Source organism: Ctenopharyngodon idella, chromosome 11 (genome assembly GCF_019924925.1).
Source record: "Ctenopharyngodon idella isolate HZGC_01 chromosome 11, HZGC01, whole genome shotgun sequence".
NCBI classification, from domain to species: domain Eukaryota; kingdom Metazoa; phylum Chordata; class Actinopteri; order Cypriniformes; family Xenocyprididae; genus Ctenopharyngodon; species Ctenopharyngodon idella.
In genome coordinates, this window is record NC_067230.1 from 3295564 (window position 1) to 3323541 (window position 27978).

At 35.8% G+C, this 27978-nt stretch overlaps 1 protein-coding gene across 2 annotated transcripts in view; it reads right to left on the bottom strand.

Annotated features, from left to right (window-relative positions):
* The window catches only part of rargb (retinoic acid receptor, gamma b), a 68009-nt gene that overhangs the window by 26849 nt on the left and 13182 nt on the right, over window positions 1–27978 (bottom strand). Inside the window, exon 2 of one of the 2 annotated variants that reach the window (XM_051913242.1) lies at window positions 20292–20704. In XM_051913242.1, coding sequence (XP_051769202.1) covers window positions 20292–20448 — 157 coding nt within the window. In that variant the 5' untranslated portion in view covers window positions 20449–20704. Of the gene's footprint in view, window positions 1–1909; window positions 2453–20291; window positions 20705–27978 lie in introns of those variants that run through there. The other variant, XM_051913243.1, reaches the window with a different exon arrangement.

Here is a 27978-nt window from a genome sequence, read left to right on the forward strand (position 1 = left end):
CACACACACACACACACACATTAAACTGTTTGCTAACACTTTACTTGAAACTTTTTATATATAATGCACTATAAAAGTGTTTTAATTAGAGATGCACCGATGTATAGGCCAACAATCGGTATCGGCCAATAAAAGCTATTATTATCACTATCGGCCATTTGCTGATTGTTTAAAAACTGCCGATGATCAGGGCCGATTATATCCTGTCAATCAAAAAGGTACAGAAAGACGTGTTCAGACTGCAACTCATACATACTGCGTGTGAAGAAAATAACTTGTGTGTTGAATTTTAACGCATTAACAGTTTAAAAATATTGATGTTAAAGTAGGCTCTTTTTGACCCTATGAATCACCCGTAGTTCAAGCCAGGGTTGCCAGGTCTGCGTTTTTTTTCCTACATCAAATATTATTTGTAGCGCCTCTCATCCAATAATCGCAAAAAGCTTTGTGCTTTATTACTTCTGATAAAAATGAAAGTTTCAGTTTTCAAATTCTGTCCATTTTATCATGAAAGTCAAACAATAAATGGTGTTTTGAAGCTCTTAAATGTGACGTCAGATCGCTGTAACACCTCAGTTCAGGCAGCAGGGCGGAGTGCGAGTCTTTTCTTCCTCTTCAATACAAGTTATATCTCGAAAACCATGAATGAACATCAAGGTATATTAAAAGATATTGTACAACTGACATTCGGTGCAGTTGCTATAAAACATGGAAAATGTTGTAAAAAACTTGTACTGAATATAAATTGTTTGATTGTCCTTTTGCTAGCTAGCTAGCAAGCTAATTAGCTAGCTAGATATCAGTCTGTTAGCATTGTTTGAAAATATCGTCATTCGGTATAACCAAACGTGTCATTCGGTAAAACCGAAATTTTGGTTAAACCGAATGACTTTCTTGGTGACAAATTTTGTTGTAAATTGTCTTGTAAAAAATGACAAAGGCAGTTTTAACGGATTATAAAAACCACATAATCTCATTGTTAACACTTCATAACACTTTAAAATTAATTATATCTCCATTATGTTTTTTTTATATGTTTAAAAACCTTATTCGTCAATGACCCAACAGTTATATTATAACCAGAGTTATAATACATTATAATGCTTATCAATTCACTGTTGCACCTTTAGAAATTACAATGCATTGAAACACATGACAAACAAACAATTTCAGATGCAACAAGGAATCTGCAAATATTTTACAGCATTTTAACTTGGGTTACAATTATTTATGAAAAGATATAATACATCACAATGTACATTATGAATACCTAAAGTGCTGGTAAAGTGTTTTCAGTGCATTATTTCATATGTGCATGTTTTATTTTATTATCATAGACCATAAATATATCACATTTTCTTCAGGACAGTGATATAATATTTTACATTTCATAGTTATACTACCATTTTCTGTGTACAATTAAAAGTTATAATGTGTTTGAACACACTAGGCCTGTATTTATATATTCATTTTTGACTGTTTCAACTAAATATGAGCATGAAACATTTAGCTAGAGTACTGTCTGATATGTCTATTAATTATGTCAATTTTGCTGGACAACAACTGTTTATAAATAAGTAATTGTTGTCATTAGCATCACTAATTATAAGCATCTATCACAATGTCAGTATTCATAAATATACCAGTTTAAAATATTATTAATATTATGCAAAAGTATAAGTACATTTGTTCTGCAACTAGACATTATGTCTGGCCTTTAGAAAGTTAACAAAGGTACAATTTAAGTCAGTTAGCACATGACAAGATGCTGAGCACATACTACACTCACTTAGACTCCTAGAATACTTTAACAAATGCAAATGCTTAGAAGGACACACAGAATAAATGTGGCTAAAATCTGATAAGAACACATGCAGCTGGAGTGAGTATAGAGACTCATCACACTTACACTGCAGTCTAGTGTTGTTGCTCCATGAAAAGGGTTCTAGTGCAGGGAAGAAGGAGCTCGCTTTCCTGAGCATGCATGAACTCTGAGCGCTCACGTCAAAGAGGGGTCTCGCCCCGACCCCGAGAGCCTCCACACAGTCAAACATGACGTCCAGCCTTCACCAAGAACTCAAACGCTGTCCCAGATGTCTGTCTGTACACAGCAGACGATGACCACCAACAACAGCAGTGTGGAGTCTGGAGCTCTGCAGTCAGTCTGGCACTACTGCCAAAGCAATCAATCACAATAGAAAGTCTCAAGGACTTGAGACTTCTGTTTCAGGTGTAGCTGTCACTCTAGCCAACTGGTTCTCTCTTAGTAACTCGAACTCTTCTGTAGCTGCTCTTCGTTGAGTCAAACCGCTCCTGCGCAGGTCTGTGGTGATCATCACCCTATGCTTCTTTTCCTCTGTTGAGTTCATGAGCTTTGTCAAACTGTCAAGTCTCTCAAGTGTCAGCTAACATACTGTGTCTCGACAACCTGCGCTGCTTCACTCGCCACAGCTAGCTCAGCCCACAACAGAGGGAGAGGGGGAGGAATTACAGAGGGAGCAAGGGAAGGAGGGAGGGAAGGAGGCGGGTGCTTTTGTGGTTGGCTGAAAGATGAAAACTTTCCCTTCCATTTTCTGCTAGAGCAATCTGTCAGTCTGCATTATATTTTATACCTTTACAAATGAAAACAAACAACACAACCTCCTCTCACTCCCTCCATCTATCAATCTTCTCCTGCTCTTCCTCTGAAATATATCGCCTTTCTTTTCTCTAGAGATGCACTCTTTCATACGGAAGTGTTAATGATCACAGTGAGGTATATGAAGCAGTGCAACTGAATTGAACAATGCCTTTTAAATACAAGCTAGCACACTGTAAAAAATAACCGTGATTTTAATGGTAAAAGACTGTAAAACTACGATAAAAACAGTTAATTGGTTTACAGAAGGTTTCCATACTATATAGGGTGAATAACTGTAATAGATCTAATGGTACATTTAATGTAATTTTAAATAAAATACTTAAACATACTTCACATTTGGTGTATTTTCGTTGAAATAACTCTGTTTCTTCTTAGTTTTTTCTAATCAGTTATGTACATTAGGGTTTTATGTTACATCTAATGTTGTTAAATTAATGCTTATTGCATTTTTAAAATTTCATGTGTTACCATGATGATGTTTAGTGTTTGTGTGAATGACACTGTGTGCATCTTCTATATATATTACTATTGTCCTTCTCAGCTTGTGGAAAAGCTGCTTGTGATGAACTTTGATTCATCATGTGACTCTCATCACCACTGTGTTTGGTGGTTGTCAGTGTATTACAAAGGTACAAATCAGATATTAGTTCTTCAATAGGTTGGTAAATTAACATTATATCAGTTAATTAATGAAATACGTTTTTTTTACCGTAAATTTAACAGAATTTTTTTACAGGTGTAAAATAAACAGTTATGAACCGTAATTATTACAATATAAATCTTTAAATTATATGGTTTTGAACTGTAAAATAGACAGTAAACTAAGCACTGTCCCGTAAAACCTAAAACGTTGCTACCGTATTTTTTATGGTAAATTTCCGGCAACCACAGCTGCCGCTTTTTTACCGTATATTTTACAGGGATTTTTTTTTTTTCAGTGTAGAATTAAAATTAAATGAAATTTAGCCCTTTAAGTTTGTCAAATAAATTTGACAAAGCCTTGTATGAAAGTTTTGAATAAAGTTTTAAAAGTATTAACGTTGTATGGTTTTTAGACCTTACGGACACAGAGAACAATAGATAAACGACTTTGAATTCTTCAGTTCTGACTTTTACCAGAACCTGATTTAAAGTAAAGTCCAAAAATCATAAATACAGAACTTTTAAAACAAAAGACACAAAATAAAGAGAAAATATTAAAGATTTTCTTGCATTTCTAGGTCACTAATGTAAGTATATTTGTGACTAAGACATACTAAGACATGTTGAAAATCATGTTAATTTTTCAGTTCAACTTTTCACTCAGATTGTTCACTCAAGTATTCTGATAATATAATTTGTAATGAAACATTTTGTATTAAACAAAAAAATGCAAAAAGCATTTTAACTAGTGGTCTCGGACCTTTGAACCAATAATTTTAAATTGTTTGAACTCTTTCCCCGCCATTGACAGAATTTTCTGGGAACCCGTGTTTTTACTGTTATACGTCTTCTGAAAGAGTACAGAATCTCCGGAGCAAAACACAGACAAAAAAAAAAGAAGCAGAAACAAGCGATAGAAGCATTGCTTATACATGTTGTAGTCTTTGGGGAAAAAAAAAATAATTCTCAGCTTTTTGTTCAAAATGCTGCTTTTTTTAACGAAACTTACCCACCTTCAAGTGTTGAGGAAAAAAGAATGCATGAAACTAGAATAAAATGGTGAAAGCTTTGTGAAAATGATCAAAAACACTAGCGCTGACTGGCAACTTAAAAAAAAAAATGCTGGCGGGGAACGGGTTAATTGTTGGAAAATTAATACAACTACATTACAAACTGCTCATATGTCTTGGAAACACATTTAATGTTATCTTAAATTTTAGTTATTTCCACTCCAAAAATTTGATCTCTAAACAAATAAACTATGCACAATGATTTTATTAATAACGGGTCTCAATATAGGCATAAATACAATACATTATATGAATGGTGTTCTGTGATAGCCTTCTGTGCTTCAGTGCTGCTTAACAATTAGTTATAACTTTAAACATATTCATATAACTAAAAAACATTAAGATGAAGACTTGTTTTGTCTTTAATATTTTCAGATCGCATTCCTCCCTCTCCTATTGTTCACGTCCTGCACTTTGTCAATAAAAGTGCATTAATAAAAGTGGCAAAAATGAAATGAAATTATTCCATCCGGTTCTATAGAGGGTTTTGGTTTGACTGCGAACGTTTATGGATGAACAGTGTGACTATTTGAAGCCTATCGCCACCTTAAGGCGACTCATAGCCTGGCATAAGCCCTTCAACCCCGTCTCTCTGTGATGTTTTGACTGGCAGTCCCATCATCGCCCCCGACCCTCACCTCTCCTCAACGGGTTTACTTTTCAGTTCATACTTTTCTATTCCCAACTACATCATCTTTATTTTTCTCTCATTTCATCAAGTGCACCACAACCTAATGCTGTCCAGATCTGTGGTGACTCTTCCAAACAGTCGCTACTGAAATATGCCGAAATCTACGTCAACTGTCCCTGTTGACTCTGTATTGCATTTCTTTATTCTTTTACACTGTCTTCCAAACTTGTCTTGGCCCAGCCAAAGTCTGCATCCAATGTTCTTACTTTGACATGTTTTTCATGGTAGTGTGCATTATTTAGAGTGCATGCAGTCAAACACATTTGACTCCACATATTTACAGAGACTGTTTTATAACTGCATCAGTGAGGAAACTGTGAGTTAATGATGACAGAGATGTTTTTAAGCTTTTGCTCCAGACATTGCAGTTTGGTATTTTCCTGAGAAAAACAAAGTGTAATCTATTTATATTATGACTAATTGTTAGTCTTTTAAAATGAGTGATTTTCGCTATTTGTAACATTTCTGCAGTTTGTTCTCAGCATAGCACTTTGAATCAAATTTAATCGCTGACTCATGAGTCTCATTATAATCACATTTCCTCTAGCGGAGTGTGAGAGAAGCAGAGCGGCATGAAATTTACACAAACCCACAGCCTATATGATCCACCTCTCCCTCTGCTTTTCCCTTTTCCTCCCCTCATTCAAGAGGACTGAACTCTGAAAGCCAGCCCCAGTGGGGTGCTAACTTCCCCCAAAACTTCTGCCCACCCTCCCTCTCTCTCTCCCTCTATCGTTCACTCACTGTCTCTGTTGCCTGGTTCTCTATGCCTGCCTCACTCTTGTTTATTTCCCACAATTTTCCTAATACTCTGTTGGTTAGACTTTATTTTGACGGTCCAGTTTAGGCATTCTACTAACTCAGCAAATACATATCAACTAAGGGTACGTTTTACATGACAACAATGTACTCAAAATAGAAAAGTTTTTCCTTTGCGTTTTTGAAAATTTTTGCATACAGATGCTTTTTGCACGGATTTGCAGAAATGACTAAAAAAGCTGTATTCTGCTACCAGACCAGTAGTTGGCGATGTCACTTTGTAAAGAAACACTACGCGCTTGCACACATACGCATTCTTCTACAGAGCGGTGAATACAAACAATCAAGATGGCGAAAGCATCGAGCAAGAGAAGCATTAAAGGATTAGTTCACTTCAAAATTAAAATTTCCTGATAATGTACTCACCCCCATGTCATCCAAAATGTTTATTTATTTATTTCTTTAGTTGAAAAGAAATTATGGTCTTTGAGGAAAACATTCCAGGATTTTTCTCTATATAGTGGACTTCACTGGGGTTCAACGGGTTGAAGGTCCAAATGTCAGTTTTAGTGCAGCTTCAAAGGACTCTACACGATCCCAGACAAGGAATAAGGGTCTTATCTAGAGAAACCATCGGTCATTTTCAAAAAAAAAGTCTTGCACTGCTCTGCGTCATGCATTAAGTAATCACGTTGGAAAGGTACGTAGGTGGAAGTACCGCGGTTGGGGAGAAAATCTCATTTTCAAAATCATCCAACATCGTTGTTTTACCTTTTTTTGTAAAGGCCGTTTGACTTAGTCTTTGCACATTTGCTTTGTAAACACTGGATCGGCACTTCCGCCTACGTCACGCGCGACCTTTCCAACGTGATTACGTAATGCGTGGTGCATCGCAGAGCCAGTTTTGTTTGTTTTTTTTACAAAATGGCCGATCATTTCTCTAGATAAGACCCTTATTCCTCAGCTGGGATCGTGTAGAGCCCTTTGAAGCTGCACTGAAACTGCGTTTGGACCTTCAACCTGTTGAACCCCAGATGAATGTTTTCCTCAAAACCCTTAATTTCTTTTTGACTGAAAAAAGAAAGACATCTTGGATGACATGAACATCTTACAAATACCTTCCAGGAAAAATGACTCGGTTACAAGTTACAAGTCACCAATTCCAATACGACTTGAGTAAAAGTCTTAGAGTTTCTGATTTTAACAGTACTGAAGTATTTTACTCAGACTGAATGTAGGCTCAAAGATGCTCTAGTTCTCAACACCTATGAGACATGCCAGTGAAAAACAATCATTGATTTGTGAGGAGAGCGATCACATTTATTTTCTAAACTCAAAATAAAACTGAACACCTCAAAATTGCAATAAATCAAGGTCGACACAACAGCCTCTTAAAAGTCTACAAACACTCAAGTCTCAGGTAAGCACAACCAATATCCTTAAAAAAGTTTTTAATATAAAGGTTTTTAATATAATATAATATCTTTAATATAACGGATAAATAAAATAATGTTAAGTAAAATTAAATAGTCAAAGCCTACTTGGACTGGACGTGATGGTTTTGGCTGCTGTTATCCTCACCTCAAATATACTGTTAAAAACCTGTGATTCAAATCCACCTGCTAATACACTCACATTCACGTAAAGTAGCCTTGCTGACAAGTTTGGGTGAGTAAGTGCAAAACACACAAGATATAGTACCTTCAATGCCCTGTAGATGGCGATATCACTTATTTTGTATCAGAAATAAACTGCTGCAGAAAAAGTTGGGTGCCATGCAAGATGTAAGAGCAACTGCATTACTCATCACTCCAGTGTATTGGAGTAAAGAGTACATGTACTTATTCAAAAATGTAGTTAAATAGAGAGTAAAAGTTGCTAATTTCTTTGATACTCTGTAAAACTAGAAAGTAGCCAAAAAGATACTTAAGTACAGTAACTAATTACATTTACTCAAATACTTTACACCACTGTAATCAGTATCTCAAGCAGCACAAACACAGTTCTGTAGTCCGCCATTGTTGTTCTGGTTGTCAAGTACTCGCACGTGCCGATAGACTGAACACGTAATACGCATGCGCATGACGTCAGTTTTCACAAATTTACATTTTTGTAGTTTACACAGAGACATTAATGTTTTTAAAAATGTGCACTTAAAAACCCGTTTTCAAAAGCTTGCGTTTTCAGGCCCCCAAAATGCCATTGTCATGTAAAGCCGCGCACACACTTAACGATTGTAAGACCGATTATGAATGTAAATTGATACTTATGACTGATCTCTCTCAAACGCATCCAGTCAGAGCCAGTTGCATGCAGTCGGCGATTACAGTCGGTGTTCAAATTCCGTGTGTAAGTATATAACTCTGCTTCAGTCGAAGGAAACAGTTCAATGAACGGCCAAAACACATGAAAAGTTTTAAGCTTTTAATTGTAAATGGTGTTGTATAAACGACCCCTAACTCTCATTATAGTATTAGAAGACTGTAGTAGACTGTTAGGTTAGGGTTCAGGTTAGTAGAATTAGTTGACGTACTTGCAAAGTTACTTATTGTTAGTAGGATGTCAAAAGTGGACCACTGAAATAAAGTGTCACCATTCAGTCTTATTTCTATATTAATATTTGTTTTATTCATCACTTTTACATATAAGAGAATGTGTTTGTGAAGTGTTTTGCAGGGTTACTATTCACTGTTGTTTCACAGTTGTTAGAAAATGCAGCACAATTATACCTTAACTTAGAAACAAGAGAAATAAAAGAAATAAAAACTACAGAAACTCTTTTTTTCTATCACTATTGTAGTCACTAATCACTGTTGTTTTATTTCACTTGTTAATATAATACACTCCAATCTGCCTAATAATCACGTGAAATTTTTTTGTGAAACTAGCGAACAGTTTACAAATAAAAATAGGTAATACTTTATAATAAGGTTCTATTAGCAACATGTCCTCCTCCAAAAAACGACCCTATAGGTCATTTTTTCAAGCACATTATTACGACCTATATTTACGTTTTAAAGTCATGCACCCTCTAGCTGGCGTAAAAATAATGACAGTGTCGTGTTACGTCTGTCGTCATGAAATGACGTATGACCGTCGTTACCAATCAAAATGCATGTTCATTTAAATGCAATGTGTGGACTTTTTACACAGTCCGACCATTTGTCCTATTTCCATTTAGAAAACTAATTTTTTTTTATTAATGACTACCCAACCCTAAACCTACACTTAGTGATTTATAGTGCATATACACTTTATGAGAACATGCGTTCCCTGGGATCAAACCCACGATCGCATGATCACATGATTGCATATTGTTATTGCAATGCTCTACCAATTGAGCTACACAAAACCAAAATATGATGCAGATAAAAGGGTACAATGCATTAAAATGAAAGTGTCCTGTTGTCCATAGGGGCGCAACTTTAGTAAACGCTTGGGTCTTATTTCAAGGAAATGACAAATGACCTCCGTTAATGCATTTACTAATATTGACAAACAATGAGTAATACAAGTGTTACAGTAGTTATTAAACCTTGATAACGTTAGTTAATAAAAATACAACTTTTAATTGTTAGTACATGTTAAATAATATTAACAGATACAACTTCTGATTTTAATAATGTATTAGTAATGTTAAAATTAATATTAACAGAGATGAAAAAATGCTCATGTTACCATAGTTAACCAATGTTAACGGTAACACTTTATTTTAGGGTCTTTTAACAAGTTGCTTATTAGCATTCATATTACTAGAATATTGGCTATTTATTAGTACTTATTAAGCAAATATTAATGCCTTATTCTGCATGACCTTATTCTACATTCTTAATCCTACCCAATACCTAAACTTAAGTTTACTCCTTAGGAGTTTATTGAGGGAAAAGTCGTAGTTAATTGTTTATATGTGTTCCCTATACTAAAGTGTTACCATGTTAACAAATGGAACCTTTTTGGAACCTTTTTTGGAACCTTCCAGCACTGAAAAAAAAATAAAAAATTACTAATCAGTGTTATTTTATATTTGGGAAATGCAGCACAAATAAACTCCACTCTAACTAAGAGAAATAAAAAACATTTTTATCAAACTTTTGTTTGTTTGATTAAAATGCAGCAGTGAAACACTATATTGTACAAAAGAACAGATGTAAAGCTTTTACATTCAAAACTTTTTCTGTTGCCCACATTCTTGTTTTGTCAATATCTGTTCATGTTTATATATATATATACAGTAGTCTATATACCTTTTACATACATTTGGCAATGCAGAGACAATTCAAACAAACAAACAAAAAGCTTAAAACATTTTTTTCTGAATATTTTAGCCAAAATACATTACAAAATACTTGTGCTTTTCCTGTCATTTTTGTACCACAAATTGTTTGCAAAATGCATTTTTCACTAAAACTGAACCAAATTTTTAGTTTAAAGTTAAACACTCATGCTTTTCTTTCGCATGCGTTCCCATTTTGTAGACATCTGTTAATCCGCACATACGTTACCCCCTATTTCACCCCATACCTTTGCTCTCTCTGCCTCAACATTTTCACCTGTCTTTCAACACGTCCCCCTCCCTCTCTTGCTTTTCTCATTCTCTTGTTCTCCATCTCTCTCTCTCACACACACACACACACACATACACACACACTCACACACACACACACCTCGCAGTGACACACAGCAGGGAGCAGCACTGCACAGTCTCAGCCAGTTCTGTTCTCTCCACACCTTGAGGCAATTACACCCCCCTTCACACACACACACAGACACGCACACACACGCACGCACACACACGCACACACACACACACTCGCAGGCCAAGGCTTGAGGACTGCAGAAAGGAAGGGGGAATGCAGACAGGAAAAGGTGCCCCATTCTGTCTCTTTCTCTCTGTCTCTTTCTCAGGCCCTCCTGCTTTTCATCTATCTGTCAATCATTCTTGTCCATCTGTGCCTCTGCTCCTTTTATATCTTTTTTTTTTTTTTTTTGTATATTGTCTCTGTCTTTCTCCATTGGTGTCAGTGGCTCATCTGCAGGCTTTTTACTGCCGAGCACTGGCGTCATGGGATGCCCAGACAGACCGAACAAAACCTACTCTGTTCAAACGGCTCGCTCTTCTTCCAGCGAGGAACATAAACCTGGCCCTCATAGTTTGTGGTTGGAGCTACGCAGCATTTGGGTTTGGATTTCTGACTGCATGTGTGCTGGATTTGCTTGTATTGGAATGTGTGGTTCCTTGGGGGTCTGTAGTGTGTGTGTGTGTGTGTGTGTATGTGTGCTGGTCATGAATTGTAATCTGACCCTCAAGGGGAAAACAGTCTTTCCTGCATTACAGGGCACTTATGTACACATACAAACATTTGCAAATGTGCAATTAAGTACATTTGCATTGATAATAAATCTGCAAAAGGTTTGCTCAAATGAGAAGTTCATTTAAAAAAAAAAAAAAAAAATCACAAAGCTATCATATTATTTCAGAAGACTTACACTGTAAAAAAAAAAAAAGATTTTCAAATTTGTAAAGAAAACAAAATACTGGAGTAAGTAAATTTACTAACAATTTCACATATCTAAAAGTGCATTGTATCAAGTGATTAATTTAAATGCTATTACATAAGTTGCGTCCCAAATGACACACTATACACTGTATGCACTTATACACTATGTACTTATGCACTAAGTACTCATCCATGTAGTGCGTGAATTGTATAAGGTTATTTTGTCATTTAACATCGGAGTCTGATAACCCCTCCCCCTCCAGTACGTAATTAAAGCTGCGACAGTTGTGTCCAACATTCCACACTTCGTTTTTTCTGTTAATTTATTGCATCATCTGGGTATTTAAAGTGTACTTTTTTCTTTTTGGAATTTTCAGTGTGAACACACTACTCGCACTATTTATACTTAAAAATGGAATAGTGCATAAGTACGCGAATTGGGACGGCCCTATAGTTATTACATAGTAGATAAAAACACCAGTTACACTTTATTATAAGGTGACGTTGTTACAGTGTAATTACACAGATAAGTACTGTGTAATATTAATTAAAGCTGCAGTCCATAAGTTTTGCCTCTTTGTCGCCATCTCTATTTGAAACCTGCAATTGCAGTTATTTGCGGAATTATCATCTTTACGTGGGTTGCGCATCGGCTCCTCAGTGCGGATGAATCTAATGTTTTGAGGAGAATGTGTGGCTGTCAGTCACCACATGTGGGCATATTTTAATGCAAATTAATGCAAATATGATCATTTCTCAACTAGAATTAGACCTAGAATTTCCTTCACTGTTCTATTTCTTTATTCTTTATAAAAATTGGTCCACCTCAGTGTTCAAGACATGGTTACGGCCTTGACGGCGGCATGCTCAAATTTACCGCGGAAAGTACCACTCTTATTATAAAACATTAATACAAGCTTACCGTTGTGAATTGGGCTAAGGTAAGGAGATAGTTTTGAACATTGGCTGGTTATGTACTTGCTCAAAAATTGATTTTGGATCATTTTTAGCCAAAAAAAAAGTTATGGACTGCAGCTTTAACTACATGACCTTACTATATGGTTAGGGTTAGGACTGGGGATTGGTTTAGGGTTAGTTACTTGTAATTATGCAGAATTTACTGTTATTACTACAGTAAGTATGTAACGTGTGTAACTATGTCATCTTAAAATAAAGTGTTACCAAAACACGTAATATAAAGTGGGACCCCAAATTATTTTCAGGTCATATTCCTTCATATGACCAGGAAAAGAGCAGCGTGATCATTCTGCTAAACATTTCCTTTTGTGTTCCATGCATGAAACATCAACGGATGTTCGGAATTTTAAATGCTGTTGGAATTTTAATTTTTGGGTGAACTATTCCTGTAACTGAACAAACAGAAAGACTCATGCACAGCTTGACAAACGCTACTGGCATAAAAGCGCTTGACTCGTTCTTGTTTTAATGTCAGTAAGTCATGCCAGCTAACTTGTGATGGGACGGTTTCCCTGCAGCATGTGCAAAAGCCGGCTGATCTCTATCACCGCCAAATCTTTGTTCCTTTCTTTCTTCAATGTTGAACAAATCCCGTATAACTTTGCAATCTTTGTTTTATTCAAATGAGTTTACTAGAATTCTCCATCATGCAAACACTCAATCACTACTTCCAATTTCTCTCTCTCTCTCTCACACACACGCCACTGGTGGTTTAAAGAATTGGGCCAAACCCCAGAAATTCCACTCCAATTCTATATAAATAAATAACGAGGCACAATGTGGAGTTTGTGCTTTCACAGCCTCAGTCCTGCAGTAACCTCTGCATTTGGCCATCCTCTGCCTCACTCTTAAAACAAGAAGAATTTGCCATTTGTTTCAAATGCTACCTCTTTTTTCATCAAACATTCTGCATTTCTGAAACCAGAAGCTCCACCAGATTCCCAGATTGTGTGTGTGTGTGTGTGTGTGTGTGTGTGTGTGTGTGTGTGTGTGTGTGTCTATTTTGTGCACATGCTACTATTAGAGTGAGAATGCGAGATTACATACTTCAGTGTAATTTATAAGTAGTCCATATTTCCCATTGCGTTCAAAAATATTTTTAGAGAGAAAAAAAAAAAAACCTTCATAATCACATAATGAAAGAAGTCAACTAATGATGTCATTGAACTAATATACCATATTTTTCCTGTGGGGGCAGTAGAGCTACAGAAGAGTCAAAGTCCCTTTCAAGGAAAGTCTGTTCACTCGGCAGCCATATTTGCAACACCTCCGGGTAGCAATTTCGGGCATCCAAGACCAAATCCTTTCAACTTGAATGGGAGAATCCTGAAATCTCAAAAACTGCTTGCTGAATTTACAATTAAATAACATATTTCAAATCAGCAACAAAATCTGGCATGAATTGTCTCATAAATGTTGTTTCATATGCTCAAATAGCATTAAAATAATAGCTTAATAGCCTATTTTTCAGGCTGGAGCGGCCAATGCGCATGTGTAGGCATAAGCGTGTGTCTCAGAACACTACTGTTTCTATAGCAACCGGAGCTGCAGTGATGCCAATCAGCGATTGGCTCTTTTAGAAGGCAGGACTTATTCAGCCATATTGTGCTTTGCATTTTCTCCCATTCATGTGAGTGCACTGTATTTGTATATCTACAGTCTTTGGTATTATGTAGTAATTTTTAAAAACATTATATTTAAAATGATATATTTTGCATTGGTGCAAATGCAGTATTTTAAATATTAAATGTTACATTTACAAATTTTTTATACTCTTTATTTCATAAGAATTTCGACTAAATTTTTAGCTGTACAGAACTCACAGGTTTCAGATGCAAACTAAAAGCGTGCAAACTGTACTGGATTTTACTCCGTATATTCGTCTAACATTTTAGGACATTGAATCTGAAGCTAATAAAAAAGTAAAGTGGTCTTTTATGTACAGTTAATAGAGTTGCTGTCAGTACTGAGGCTGAATAAAATGTTTCAGTGCTGATGTCATGAGCTGGAAGAAGGATAGTTGAGTATTCCTTCACTTCAACAGCTTCTGTGCCAACATTGTAGAAATTACAGCAAACATTTCAGAAACCAAACCTTTGGCCTGAAAACATCAGAGAATCTGATGAATCTGCATGTGTATTCATTAAGATAAAACTGTACTTACATACTAATCACATTTACAAAGCAGGATGTTTATTTTACCAAATTACTCTTAAGATGTCTATAAATATTTCTTAAAGGATTAGTTCACTTCAATATTAACATTTCCTGATAATTTACTCACCACCATGTCATCCAAGATGTTCATGTCTTTCTTTCTTCAGTCGAAAAGAAATTAAGGTTTTTGAGGAAAATATTCCAGGACTTTTCTCCATATAGTGGACTTCAGTGGGGTTCAACGGGTTGAAGGTCCAAATGTCAGTTTCAGTGCAGCTTCAAAGGGCCCTACACGATCCCAGATGAGGAATAAGGGTCTTATCTAGAGAAACCATCGGTCATTTTCTAAAAAAACGTAAAAATGTATATACTTTTTAACCACAAATGCTCGTCTTCCATGCATTACGTAATCACACTGGAAAGGTCACGCTCGTGACGTAGGCAGAAGTACCACGGTAAGGTGAAAAAAATCACATTTTCTCCTCCAACTTCAAAATCGTACGACATCGATGTTTTACCTTTTTTGTAAAGGGCGTTTGACTAGGTCTTTACATGTTCGCTTTGCAGACACTGGATCAGTACTTCCGCCTACGTCACGCGTGATCTTTCCAACGTGATTACATAATGCGTGGCAGATCGCAGAGCAGTGCAAGACAAGCATTTGTGGTTAAAAAGTATATAATTGTTTTTTTTTTTTTAGAAAATGACCAATCGTTTCTCTAGATAAGACCCTTATTCCTCGTCTGGGATCATGTAGAGTCCTCTGAAGCTGCACTGAAACTGACATTTGGACCTTCAACCCGTTGAACCCCAGTGAAGTCCACTATATGGAGAAAAGTCCTGGAATGTTTTCTTCAAAAACCTTAATTTCTTTTCAACTGAAGAAAGAAAAAAACATCTTGGATGACATGGGGGTGAGTAAATAATCAGGAAATTTTAATTCTGAACTGAACTAATCCTTTAATATTTATACAGCATGTATACACAGGTATATGCAAATGTTCTGTGTACCTACTACATTTGCTATGTGTATTATACTACGCGAGCACACTGCCTGGAATAATGTTTCCCACAATGCACTCCATTTCCAGAGTCATGAATGAACCAGAAAGCAAACAACCATTTTTATTGCAAAAAACGATCTGCAATGTAAGTAGGTGACAATGCACAGCAAACCACACTTTGAAGCATTTATATTATTACATACTGCAAACTGTCTCACATACTATTTCTAAAAAGTAGCGAGCAGTATATAGATAGCGGTAAGCTACTATTTTAGAACCTATAATGAAACATCAAAAACTTTTTAAATCTCAAAATAACCATATAGATCAACTCCAGAACACTATGAATTTTATTATATGGTTATGGTTATGGTATTCATAATTTGGTTAGTCTTTGTTGAAGCTAAGATGCTGCAAAGACCCACTGAACAACCTTGGCCTGACACGCTCTACTCAAATACATTAAAGCTTTTATAGACAACTTGGATTTTTGCATTGTTGCATTATGCAATATGTTAGATGCATACCTTAAAAGCTATTTCAACCTGATTTAACGCATAAAATTTATGCATTAAAAATGATATTTTTTTAAGATTAAAACTAGTTCATTTAGATATTATCATTTTAGGTTTGCATTTTTCATAATACTGAGGTTTCTTACGGTCACAGAAATATAACAACGCATGTTACGGTACTGCAAGCTTGCAACGGGTTAGATCATTATTTGTGCCTGTATTGCATATGTTCATAAGTCTCTGGGCTTAAGATGGCGAAGGCTTTAAAACACTGTTGAGTATGATGCAAACAATCGACTGTTCGCCCGTCTAGCCCTTCTGTCTCTCTCTGTCTGTCTTTCTGCATGTTCCCACTCTGAAAGAAGAAAGGATAGATTGAGGGATGAGTAGATGTTATCTCTTATTAAATGGAGCTAATGGAGCGTCTGTGTATGAAGGTACCACATAATGAGATCACACAGGGTTGTTACAGCACGGCAACATTACATTTGCTACTTTTTGTCTCTATAATGAAAACACAATATGAACGCAGTATTCCAGGTATAATACGTCAAACATCCATGACCTCTATGTGACTTCCTGTGTGTTTTTGTTGTGTATTCTTTTCATTGAAATGTAATCTTTGTTCAGTTTGATGGAGTTGTTTCATACTCTTTCACTCTTTTCTTCTGGCTATAAATGGACATTTGTGTTTATTGAAAGGATCTGAATGTGTGTGTGTGTGTGTGTGTGTGTGTGTGTGTGTGTGTGTGTGTGTGTGTGTGTGTGTGTGTGTGTGTGTTGGCAGGATTATTCCAGGAGGTTGTGACTGTTTGATACAGCGGATGGGCATGTCTGAACACGACCACCATCGAGAACAAACCCTGAATCACAACAGCTAACAGAACTGAACAAATTCAAATCACACTTTACTGGTATAATCTTATATATTAGCCTCATGTATTTTGCACTTCCTTATACCAAAGTCATATTTACAGTCGGAAACCAAAAATTATTCAGATGTTTTTTATATTTTTGGTATATTTTTATTAGTGGGTGCAGGACACTATAGTTCATTTATGTAAGTATGTATGTAAACTGTGATATATTATACCCAAAAATAGGTTGTTTGCACATGACGTCATTGCTGCACGTGAAATGCGGCTGGAGGGCAAGGAGTGATTTTTCTATATAGGAATCCTATCACAAACTCAAAATTCCTATGTTTTGCGTCGTTTATGGTTGCTCAAATCTATCAAACCGAGAAACTACAATGAGCTTTTATCGTTTACGTAACTTATATCGTTTTTTAACTTTAAAAGTTGTCACCTTTTGTTGATTACCGTGAAAACAGTGTCAGGCGCTGCTGCTTCAGCCATCATATGGAAGAAAATGTCCAAATAAAAAAAATGTGTTCAACAAGCTGACAGAAGTCGATCAATTTCTTTGTTGGAAGGGTGTAAATGTAACTGTAGTTTATGTTTTCTTTGTAAATATTCACTTTCCCATATGACCACGGAGGAGAATCGGATGGGCATTCAGCGGACAGACACCATTTTTTACAGTCTATGACAGACACCGACACACTATTTATTTATTTATTTTATTTATTTATTTTTTGTATTTATTTCAACAAATGACAACCAAAATCAAACCCATAGAAGCTTGTGAACAGATTTGAAGTGGCTGCGTGCAAGTTATACTCATTCACAAGCCGAGTGAGAGTCATACTCGCAAATATAATGTTAATTATTAAACCAAACAAAATACAACATTTTCAAAAACACTCAGCTTTGTGATTATGTTATTAAGTGATAGGGAGTGGGTTCAATCAGTGACATTATTAGATTTGCTATACAGCGTCTCCCCGTCACCACCTCAACCTGCTTCCCTTAGTGTTTTTACACGTAGAAAAGGCAAAAATTGTATTACACCATCCAGTTTTTTCCCTGATTGATGATGTGAGCTCCTGTTGCAATTCTCGGTTCAGCATAAATGACCTACAATGCCGACATTTTTCACAATCACGACAGAAAATCAAAAATACTGCCCTAACTTCACTATCAGAAAGACAGCGCGATATAAACAAACCAGACTAGAACTGAACGCAGCGTGATGGCAGCTTCACATTCTCTGTGGCAGTCAAGTCTTTCAATTCAGTAGAAAAATCGCTCCTCTTCATAACATACGGTTCACGTTCAAAATATGTTGTGATTTTCTGTTTATACCTTTCTAAACCAGCACAGTACGGACTTTTCCCCATCTCTTCCATTCTAATTTTCACTGCTTGCCCTCCACATTAATTTTGTGCGTCACCAGAACCACGTGATTGCAAACAACCTATTCTTCATACAGTGGACTACCAGTAAAATTGATAAAAATTTGGAACCAAAAATTATTCAGACACTTTGACCTAACCATGTTTTGCTTAAGTGTTATCTGACATAATTAAGATTATTTTTTTCTGACACAGTTTAACTCTAAGATCTTGTCATATTTTATTACCATTTTTTTAAACTATAGTGAATAAACTGTATTAATGAATGAATGAATGTTCAAGGTGTCTGAATAAATTTTGGTTTGACTGTATATACTTTAAGTCAAAAGTTTGGAATAATTAATAATTAATTAAATAAAGATTTGTATTGTTTTTGAAAGAAGTCTCTTCTGGCTGCATTTATTTGATCAAAAATACAGTAAAAACAGTAATATTGTTAAATATTACAATTTAACAACTGTTTTCTATGTGAATTGTAAAATGTAATTTATTCCTGTGATCAAAGCTGAATTTTCAGCATCATTACTCCAGTCTTCAAGGTCACATGATCCTTCAGAAATCATTCTAATATGCTGATTTGCTGCTCAAGATTAATTTCTTTTAATTATCAATGCAAATTTTGCAAATACAGCAATGTAGTATATGGGTCAATGACGTGACGGGTCATTTTTTGGCCTTGATAATAATAAAAATCAAAGATATGACATCCAAAGTATGTAAGGCAGTACAACTAGATCTCTTTTATTGAATCCAAAAGGTTTTAATTATATTTTGCTACATATAAAGGTATTTTAAAGATTTTGAAGTGTCCAAAAGGTCATTGTGTTCAACCATCCAAATTTCATTTGTGATTAAAACATCTTAAAATGTAATAAATGTATATATTTTTTTGTTCTGACATGCTTTTATAACATCATATATCAACATAGTGCAAAATGGTATTAAAATTATGTGTAGAAGCCGTTGCTTTGTTATGAGAAAGAATGTCCAGAAAAATTAATTTCATTGATGTCATTCGGAGTAACCAATGTAAAGGGACCATTTTGGATCAAGTCTTGCGGTCAATATCATGTGACAGGATGTGACATCATTCAGACACCTGCAAAGGACCACATGGTCATGAAGCAAAGTAATTAACTCTCTCTTAACTATTAGAAAAATTCATGTTTTCACTTGCTCATACGCATATCCTGAAACATCAGGTCATTCGGTACAACTGCTAAATCATGGAAAATGTTGCAATATTTTAAAAACTTGTACTAAATATAAAATGTTTGATTGTCCTTTTGCTAGCTAGCTATCAAGCTAATATCAGCTAGATATCAGCCTGTTAGCATTGTTTGAAAATATCCTCATTCGGTATAACCAAAAGTGTCATTTGGTAAAACCGAAATTTTGGTTAAACTGAATGATTTGGTGACAAATTTTGTCCCATCTTGTAAAAAAATGACGAAAGCAGTGTTAATTGACTATAAAAACGACATAATCGCATTGTTAACACTTAATAAAACTTCAAAATTAATTATATCTTCATTATATTTTTTTATACTTTTAAAAACCTTAATTGTCAATGACCCATATATAGTTTTTGCTGCTTAATATTTTTGTAGAAAACTGTGATAGACTACCATTCAAAAGTAAAGAAAGAAAGAAATACTTTTATTAATACCTAACCCTAACAAAGATGCATTAAATTGATCAAAAGTGACAGTAAAGATGCTTATAATGTTAGAAAAGATTTCTATTTCAAATAAATTCTATGCTTTTGATCTTTATATTCAAGAATCCTGTATTACAGTTTCCACAAAAATATTAAGCAGAAAAAGCAACAGAATCAACAGTGATAATAATAATAATAGGAATCATTATAAATAATTGAGCACCAAATTCAGCATATTAGAATCATTTCTGAAGGATCATGTGACACTGAAGACTATGACATATGAAAACAATATCAACAATCAAGGGCAACATAATAAAGGAAGAAATACATTTCTGGGGTACTGCAGACACAAGCTATTAGTTTCAGTGTGTGTAGTTATTATTCAAAAGATTGGGTTATTTCTGAAAGCTACTTACACAGAGCTGCCATTTCTTTGGGAAGGTCCGCCCCAAATCGTCCAAAGAGGCTGCCATTGGCCAGAAGATCAAAGGGGGAGTGGTTTCGCATTGAACTGAAGGCAAAGGGGTAGAACCCTGTCATATGACTCACAGGCCTCTCCCTATTGGTTGCCATTTTTATGATGGCGCTCCTCCAGCGTCGAAAGATGGTCCAATGTTCCTATCGTTGAGATGGTGAATTATCTGTCTCCTACCACTATCTCACTTCTCACTTTGGCACTTTTTATAAAAGGAATTCTCTTACTAAACTCTGTGCACTAATCGTAAATCCATTATAAACTTTTGTTGGTTTGTGTAGCACTGATTTGGAGGGAAGATGAACTCTGCAAGTGATCCAAAATTGATGTACAATTATAAAATCCAACAGGTGCCTGTAGAAAAACACAAGAGGGGAAAAAAAGTGTTTAAAACTTCAAAAATTACCTCTAACCCCTTTCAGTTCATGTTTTGGAAGCATTTTTATTTATTTATTTATTTTCATAGGCATGATCATCTAGTAAATTGAACACAATGCACTATTTACAACACTATTTACAGTTCAGCACAAATGCTTTCTCATAAAATTCCTGAGGTTCAAACATCAGACAGAAGACTTATACAATACTGGACATAATTAACATATAAAGCAGAATAATGTAGATTATGAACTGTCTGTATCTGAATCTGACAGATCTGAGATCAGTGGTTTGTGGATGGTGGTGCAGAGTGCAAAATGCCTGTTTTCTGTTGCTCTCCTCTACATCAGAGTGGAAAAATAGAAATTTGTCCATAAAATATGCCATCTATGCATACTCTTTACTCACTGCTGTGCATTGAATAGGATGTTGCAACCTGAATGCCAAAAAAAAAAAAATAAATAAAAAAAATTCTGATCTGACAGTTCAGATTGAAAGACATTTCCAAGAATCTGAAATTGCAATCTGATTTCAGACCACTTATGAATGTGGTTTGGAATGGGTTTGTAAAAGCCAGATTTCATATGGTTTTCTGCTGTTTGGACTGTAAACAACTAAATGGATTTGAGCCAGATAAGCCCCCAAAAAATGATTTCTGCATGCATGACCAAAGACTTTTTTGCTAATTATTTTTGTCATTTAGATGATAAAAAAGTAGAGAAATGGCAGGGTTGGGTATAAACAATGTAGGCTGAACCCAAACCCACTTTTCTAGCCTTGAGCACCATCCCTGCGTCTGATGCCTACTTCCACAAACCCGAACCCACTTTTCTAACCTTGAGCACCATCCCTGCATCTGATGCCTACTTCCACTTAAAGGCACAATATGTAAGATTTTTGTATTAAAATATCCAAAAAACACTAGAACAGTATTATATATTTTGTTGACTTGTGTACTTACATTATCCCAGATGTTCCAAGAATGTTTAAATCCAGAGAAATAAGCAATTTTAACCAGGACACTGACTGTGTCCGTGCATCGCCTATCAGTAACATCATACCTGCGTTACCCTCGATTTCCGGTTTTATTTCATAGAAACCATGGAAACACCAAAGATGCTTTAATATATTATATATTTTATTAGACAGGTGAGCAACTGTTTGGATACATTTATAGACAGAAAACTAATCATTGTTATATACAGTAGCTCAACACGTTTAGTGTTATTGTCTTAATCTCATTTTCTTGATTATATTAAAGACCCCCTGAGGTGAAAATCAAACTTTTAATGTTGTTTATATGTATATGTGGTGTTTTTAAAATGCTTTAAGACAAACCATGTGCAAATTCATAAGTCAACACCATTGCTGAGTATTTTCAAAAAATGTAGTTTGAAATCGCTGGTGTTTCTGATGTCACAAACTACCTTGTAACCAATCACATCAACGTGTGACTGGTGACGAGTGGATCTGAACTGGTGTGAGTGGGGGCGGAGCTAATTTGCATATTCATAGAACCACATATATTAAATGAGGCAAGGGTGTAGCATTACACTGAAGCTATTTTAAGGCATGAAGAAATGTTTTTTTTTTTCAAGGAAAAAACGATTAAATATGTCATTTTGGTGATCAAAGATGAGTTTTAAGGAATAAAATTATTTGCTACAGGGGTACTTTAATATGCTTTTTCTAATATCGATCTAGCTTACTATAGTGTGCAACAAGTGTCTCATAGCAGCCGCCGAGCGAACGCTCAGTGTAATGTTATAACATCATTTTCAACAAACTCAAATGTATCTAACGTGATAAACAGTGCTGTGTTACCCAACAAACGCTTGACCGGAAGAAGTGTAAATGGAGACTGTAGCATAATAAAAACTCCGCTGCTCTCGAGGCGTGTGTCGCACTCGTCTCTCATTAGCAATCGCTCCAGCGGCATCGTTACGCTCCCACAACTCTTGGCCCTGCTGTGCTTCATACTACAGTAACGTTAATAATCTCATCCATGAACATGATTTCTGCCCGAGTCCCGTCCCGATTCTTTTACACTAGCTGTGAGGTAAAGACAACACCTCCCATGATTCCGCGCTCAATCTCAGCATCATCAATCTATGCCTTTGTTTTGAATCGGCAACCTCTAGTGGGAACAGAGGGTTTCGTACACAATGCAAGCTGAACCTGAACCCACTTTTCTAACCTTGAGCACCATCCCTGCATCCGAATATGCATACTTCCACTTACAGTAGGCAAAAAACAGTATGTGAGCTGAGTAATACATCCAAATTCACACTACTCATAAAACAGCAGGCGAAAAGTACCCATATGACCTACTACTTCTAGTGAGATTCTGAAGTGCAAATCTGATGGACACTTTACTTTCCCATGAGGCCACGAGAGAAAATTATTTATGAATGACAGTGAAGCAATGCAGGTAGGTCACATGACAGTGACAACACGGCAAATTCATACTGCACACATTAATACTAGACAGAACATATTTTTAAACCTGGTGAAGTAAGGCTGCACCATATATCGCTTTGGCATTGATATCGCGATGTGCGAATGTCAAGTATAGGGATACTGTATCCATGATCCGTACAGACCAGCTGCCCCCCCGAGTCGGAACGCATGTGATTTGCAAATAAATTGCAAAGTTTAACCATCATAGAGTGAAAGTTTATCAAAATTAAGTCAAAATGCCCTTCTCAGCAACTATCCTCGTAAACACAGTTGGTTATGTGTTGTAAACAAGTGAGAAAGTGTATCATTACATTGGATTCACGCATTCGTCTTAAAGTGACAGCAACCTAATATACCCATAGCTGTTTGTGTCACCAATGTTAATCAAACCACAAAATAGAAAAAAGAGAATCACTTTTGTAGCTTTAACAAAGATAAATTGTATTAATTAATTATATTTAATTTAAACATTGAAGACTATGCTGTGTTATTTTACATTTAAATATGTCTGTGCCTGAATACAGATTTACCTGAAAAACAAAGCATTGCTTATTTAATTTGTATCTCTGTTCTATTGTATTTATTTATGCTTGTAATTTGTTTATTATTTTCTATGCAGATGCACTACCCTACAAAATAACCCCAATCATTCTAGAATGATTAATTCTTTCCAAATAGAGCCATTCAATTCATCCGGTGAAACTGTTTTCATATCGCAATGTACATCGCAGAAAAACAAAATATAACAATGTCAGTTTTTTTTCCAACTTGCAAGGTTTTTCCAAGTTTTGAAATGTGCAGCCCTATTGTGAAGCAAGTTTCAAACCTAATGACATACTTACTATACTGTATGCAATTCCGGAGGCAGAGCATGGCTTAAATGGAGTTAACTGCTAAGCCAGTTACGACAAATCACTTGAGATGTATGACATAAATTATTTGTTATTTATTATTTTTAATGAGGGAAAGAAACCACTGAGTTTCATTACTTAAAGTGTTAGTTCACCCAAAAATGAAATTTCTGTCATTAATTACTCACCCTCATGTCGTTCCACACCCGTAAGACCTTCGTTCATCTTCGGAACACAAATTAAGGTATTATTGATAAAATCCGAGAGGTATGTGACTTGTCCATAGACAGCAATATAATCAACACTTTCAAGGTCCAGAAAGGTACTAAAGACATTGTTAAAACAGTCAACATGACTGCAGTGGTTCAACCTTAATGTTATGAAGCGACAAGAATACTTTTTATGCACAAAAATAAAACAAAATAACGACTTTACAACAATCTCTTCTCTTCCCTGTCATTATCCTTAGGCAGGTGATGCAGTGAACGCAGTTCAACGTTTCCGAATGCCAGCTCAGTATTGGCCAAAGCTGATCATGTGAGCAGCACGACGTAAACAACGTATGAGAATGACACAGAAGAGAAGATATTGTTGAATAAAGTTGATATTTTTGTTTTGTTTTTGCGCACAAAAAGTATTCTCGTCCCTTCATAACATTAAGGTTGAACCACTGAAGTCACGTCGACTGTTTTAACGATGTCTTTAGTAACTTTCTGGACCTTGAAAGTGGTGATTATATTGCTGTCTATGGACAAGTCATATACCTCTCAGATTTCATCAAAAATATATTAATTTGTGTTCCGAAGATAAACGAAGGTCTTATGGGTGTGGAACGACATGAGGGTGAGTAATTAATGACAGAATTTTCAACTTTGGGTGAACTAACCCTTTAAGTTTTGAATGACTAATTTTGTCAGATAAGAAAATTTACCTTGAAGAGATATAAAGACAAAGAGCATAATCAAACGGACATGACGCCATTTGGGTTTAGTGAGAAACACTGTGAAAGAAAGTGAAAGCCAACAAACAGATGAAATGAGGGGGAGAAACAGAGTGAGTCTCTTGTTGGGGCATTCATTTGAACAGCCTCCAAGCCATGAAGTGATTCCAGGCAATGCCATATGATTTAAATCAGAGACACAGCTCAATAAAGCTGCCTCTGTTCTACTGCCACATGCCCAGGGTGGAGGGCACCCAGCGCTCACTGACCCCTCCTTCTGCCTCCATCAGGACTTGATGGAAAGTTCCAGAGCACAAACCATAAATGGTGAGGCCGACTTTCCATATCTTCATACAGATTACAAACACAAATTTTCATAACTCACATACATGGCTGTATTGTTTGCACTTTTAAAGAATCATGTTTACAGTCAAAGGTTGACTGCTGTTTTGCATATAATACTCTAATACTCTTTATTATAGTAAGGAGTTTCCATATTGTTTTTATTTTAAAGGTACATTACCTGGTACCTTTTTGCACTTTTAGATTTAAATTAAGACACAAGTTCACTCCTTTCTACTTATGTGTAGACTGTTCTCTCTCAGTCTTTGTGTCTGTGTCTCTCTTTTAATTGCAGTCTGTTGCTCTGTGTTCATTTTGGAGCAGAGCTGCAGTAAACTGTTCCACATGTGAGGCCTGGGCTGAATGGCCATGTTTCAGAAAGCATCGACACTCAGTCCTGCTCTAATCATACACACACAAACACAGAAATACACCTCACTGCCCCATGTACGATACTGACTGGCATATATGACCTGTTTATGATCTATTAAAGGCCCAAATTCCCCGAAACTGAATTCCTTATGTCTTCCCCATCCCTCCCTCTTTGACTCGCTGTCCTCTGAAAATCCCCCTGCTTGACATATTTTCGTCTTCAGCGGTTTCTTCATCTCATTCAAGATGACAGTTTTCAAGATGTTTTCAACAAAGCGATGAGAAGAACAATCATGAAAAAAAACAGAACAGGATGAAAGAAAACAATGAGGATGTGTTTTCAAAAAGAGTGAAAGAATGCAAGGTTGGAGAAAGAAAGAAAGAAAGAAAGAAAGAAAGAAAGAAAGAAAGAAAGAAAGAAGTTGGGGAGAGAAAGCATTGTATGGAAAACTGTATAAAGCACAGAAAATCAATCACGATTAAGAACTAAAAAGTGATTGAAATGAGAATAAAAGAGTAAACGAAAGTGGAAAAAGCAAAGACAGGAATGAAACATTCCTCTCTTGTGCAGTAGTTGCTCATTAATTAGATACACATTGGGCATAAGGAGAAGAGAAGTCTAATATATGTGTGTGTGTGTGTGTGTGTGTGTGTGTGTGTGTGTGTGTGTGTGTGTGTGTGTGTGTGTGTGTGTGTAGCAAGTGAGGCCTTGCAGTATATAAAATGCAAAGGTTTTATTTCCACCAGTAAAATAACGAGCAGCTATGCAGGAGAACTGCCTGTACAGGTTAATGACTTGTAAGAAAAATGTAACCGTATTCACCCAGAGTCTACGGTACATTACATTTGTTATACCATAACCAAACCTAAACCTTACAAAAACCTTTGTAGCATTTTTTAATTAGACATTATTTAATCTATTATGCAATTTTATGTATACACATGTTTGTCTCTATATTACAGTTAGACTTTTATTGATCCCAACCCTATCTGGATAGCCGAATCCCTGACAATATTCAAGAAACTGCTGAAAACTCTGAAAGCTCATCTCTGCATCCTGCTGATAAAAGAAACAACAACAACAATAATTCTATGCTGTCACTATTTCTTATGTCCTTCCCTGTACAATGACGTAACAGGCTGCTTCACTATCATAGTTCAACCATGTTGGTTAATGATGTCACGCAGGTGGTAGAGTAATAACTTATTTAAATGAATCCATTTGAGATCGAATCAATGCTCAATTTTTTGCTATAAATTACAGCATGGCATCTGAGGACTAATTCACATTTTTCTCAGTTATTTTGCTTTATTCCCAGATTCAATCATAGGCTCGTTCTCTTTCATCCTAGAACACATACGTACATGCGCACTATTCAAAAACAACACTTTAAATCTCTCAACAAACTAAATGACGTAAATGACATATAAATGACAAATAAAAGATATAGATAAATCCTTATCTTGAGCAAAATAAGCAAGCTGACATGTCAGCTTGCTTATTTTGCTCAAGATAAGGATTTATTAAGTCCAAATGTCAAAAAAACAAGAAACTATGTTTCTAAACACAGATCAAGAGCTGTCGTTCCAACCATGCAACTTTTCGTTTGTGAATGTTCGTTGAAACTATGGTTTCGGGAAACATCGACTCGTTAAACTGTACAGTCACGACCAGAACTCGCATCCCTGGACAATGTTTGAAACATAGTATTGCTAACACTTCTCGTGATATTGTTTCATAAGATGAACTGCTATTGAAGGATTAGTTCACTTCAGAATTCAAATTTCCTAATAATTTTCTCCCCATAATTTCTCCCCATGTCATCCAAGATGTTTATGTCTTTCTTTCTTCAGTCGAAAAGAAATTAAGGATTTTGAAGAAAACATTCCAGGATTTTTCTCCATATAGTTGACTTCCCTGGGGTTCAACGGGTTTAAGGTCCAAATTGCATTTTCAGTGCAGCTTCAAAGGGCTCTACACTAAGACCCTTATTCCTCACAGACGAGGAATAAGGGTCTTATCTAGCTAAACGATCAGCCATTTTCTAAAAAAAATGACAATTTATATACTGTTTAACCACAAATGCTCATCTTGCACTGCTCTGCGATGCGCCACGCATGAAGTAATCATGTTGGAAAGGTCACGTGTGACATAAGCAGAAGTACTGCGGTAGGGTGAAAAACTTCATCTCATTTTCTCCTCCAACTTCACTGAAGTCCTGAAATGTTTTCCTCAAAAACCTTAATTTCTTTTCAGCTGAAGAAAGAAAGACATGAACATCTTG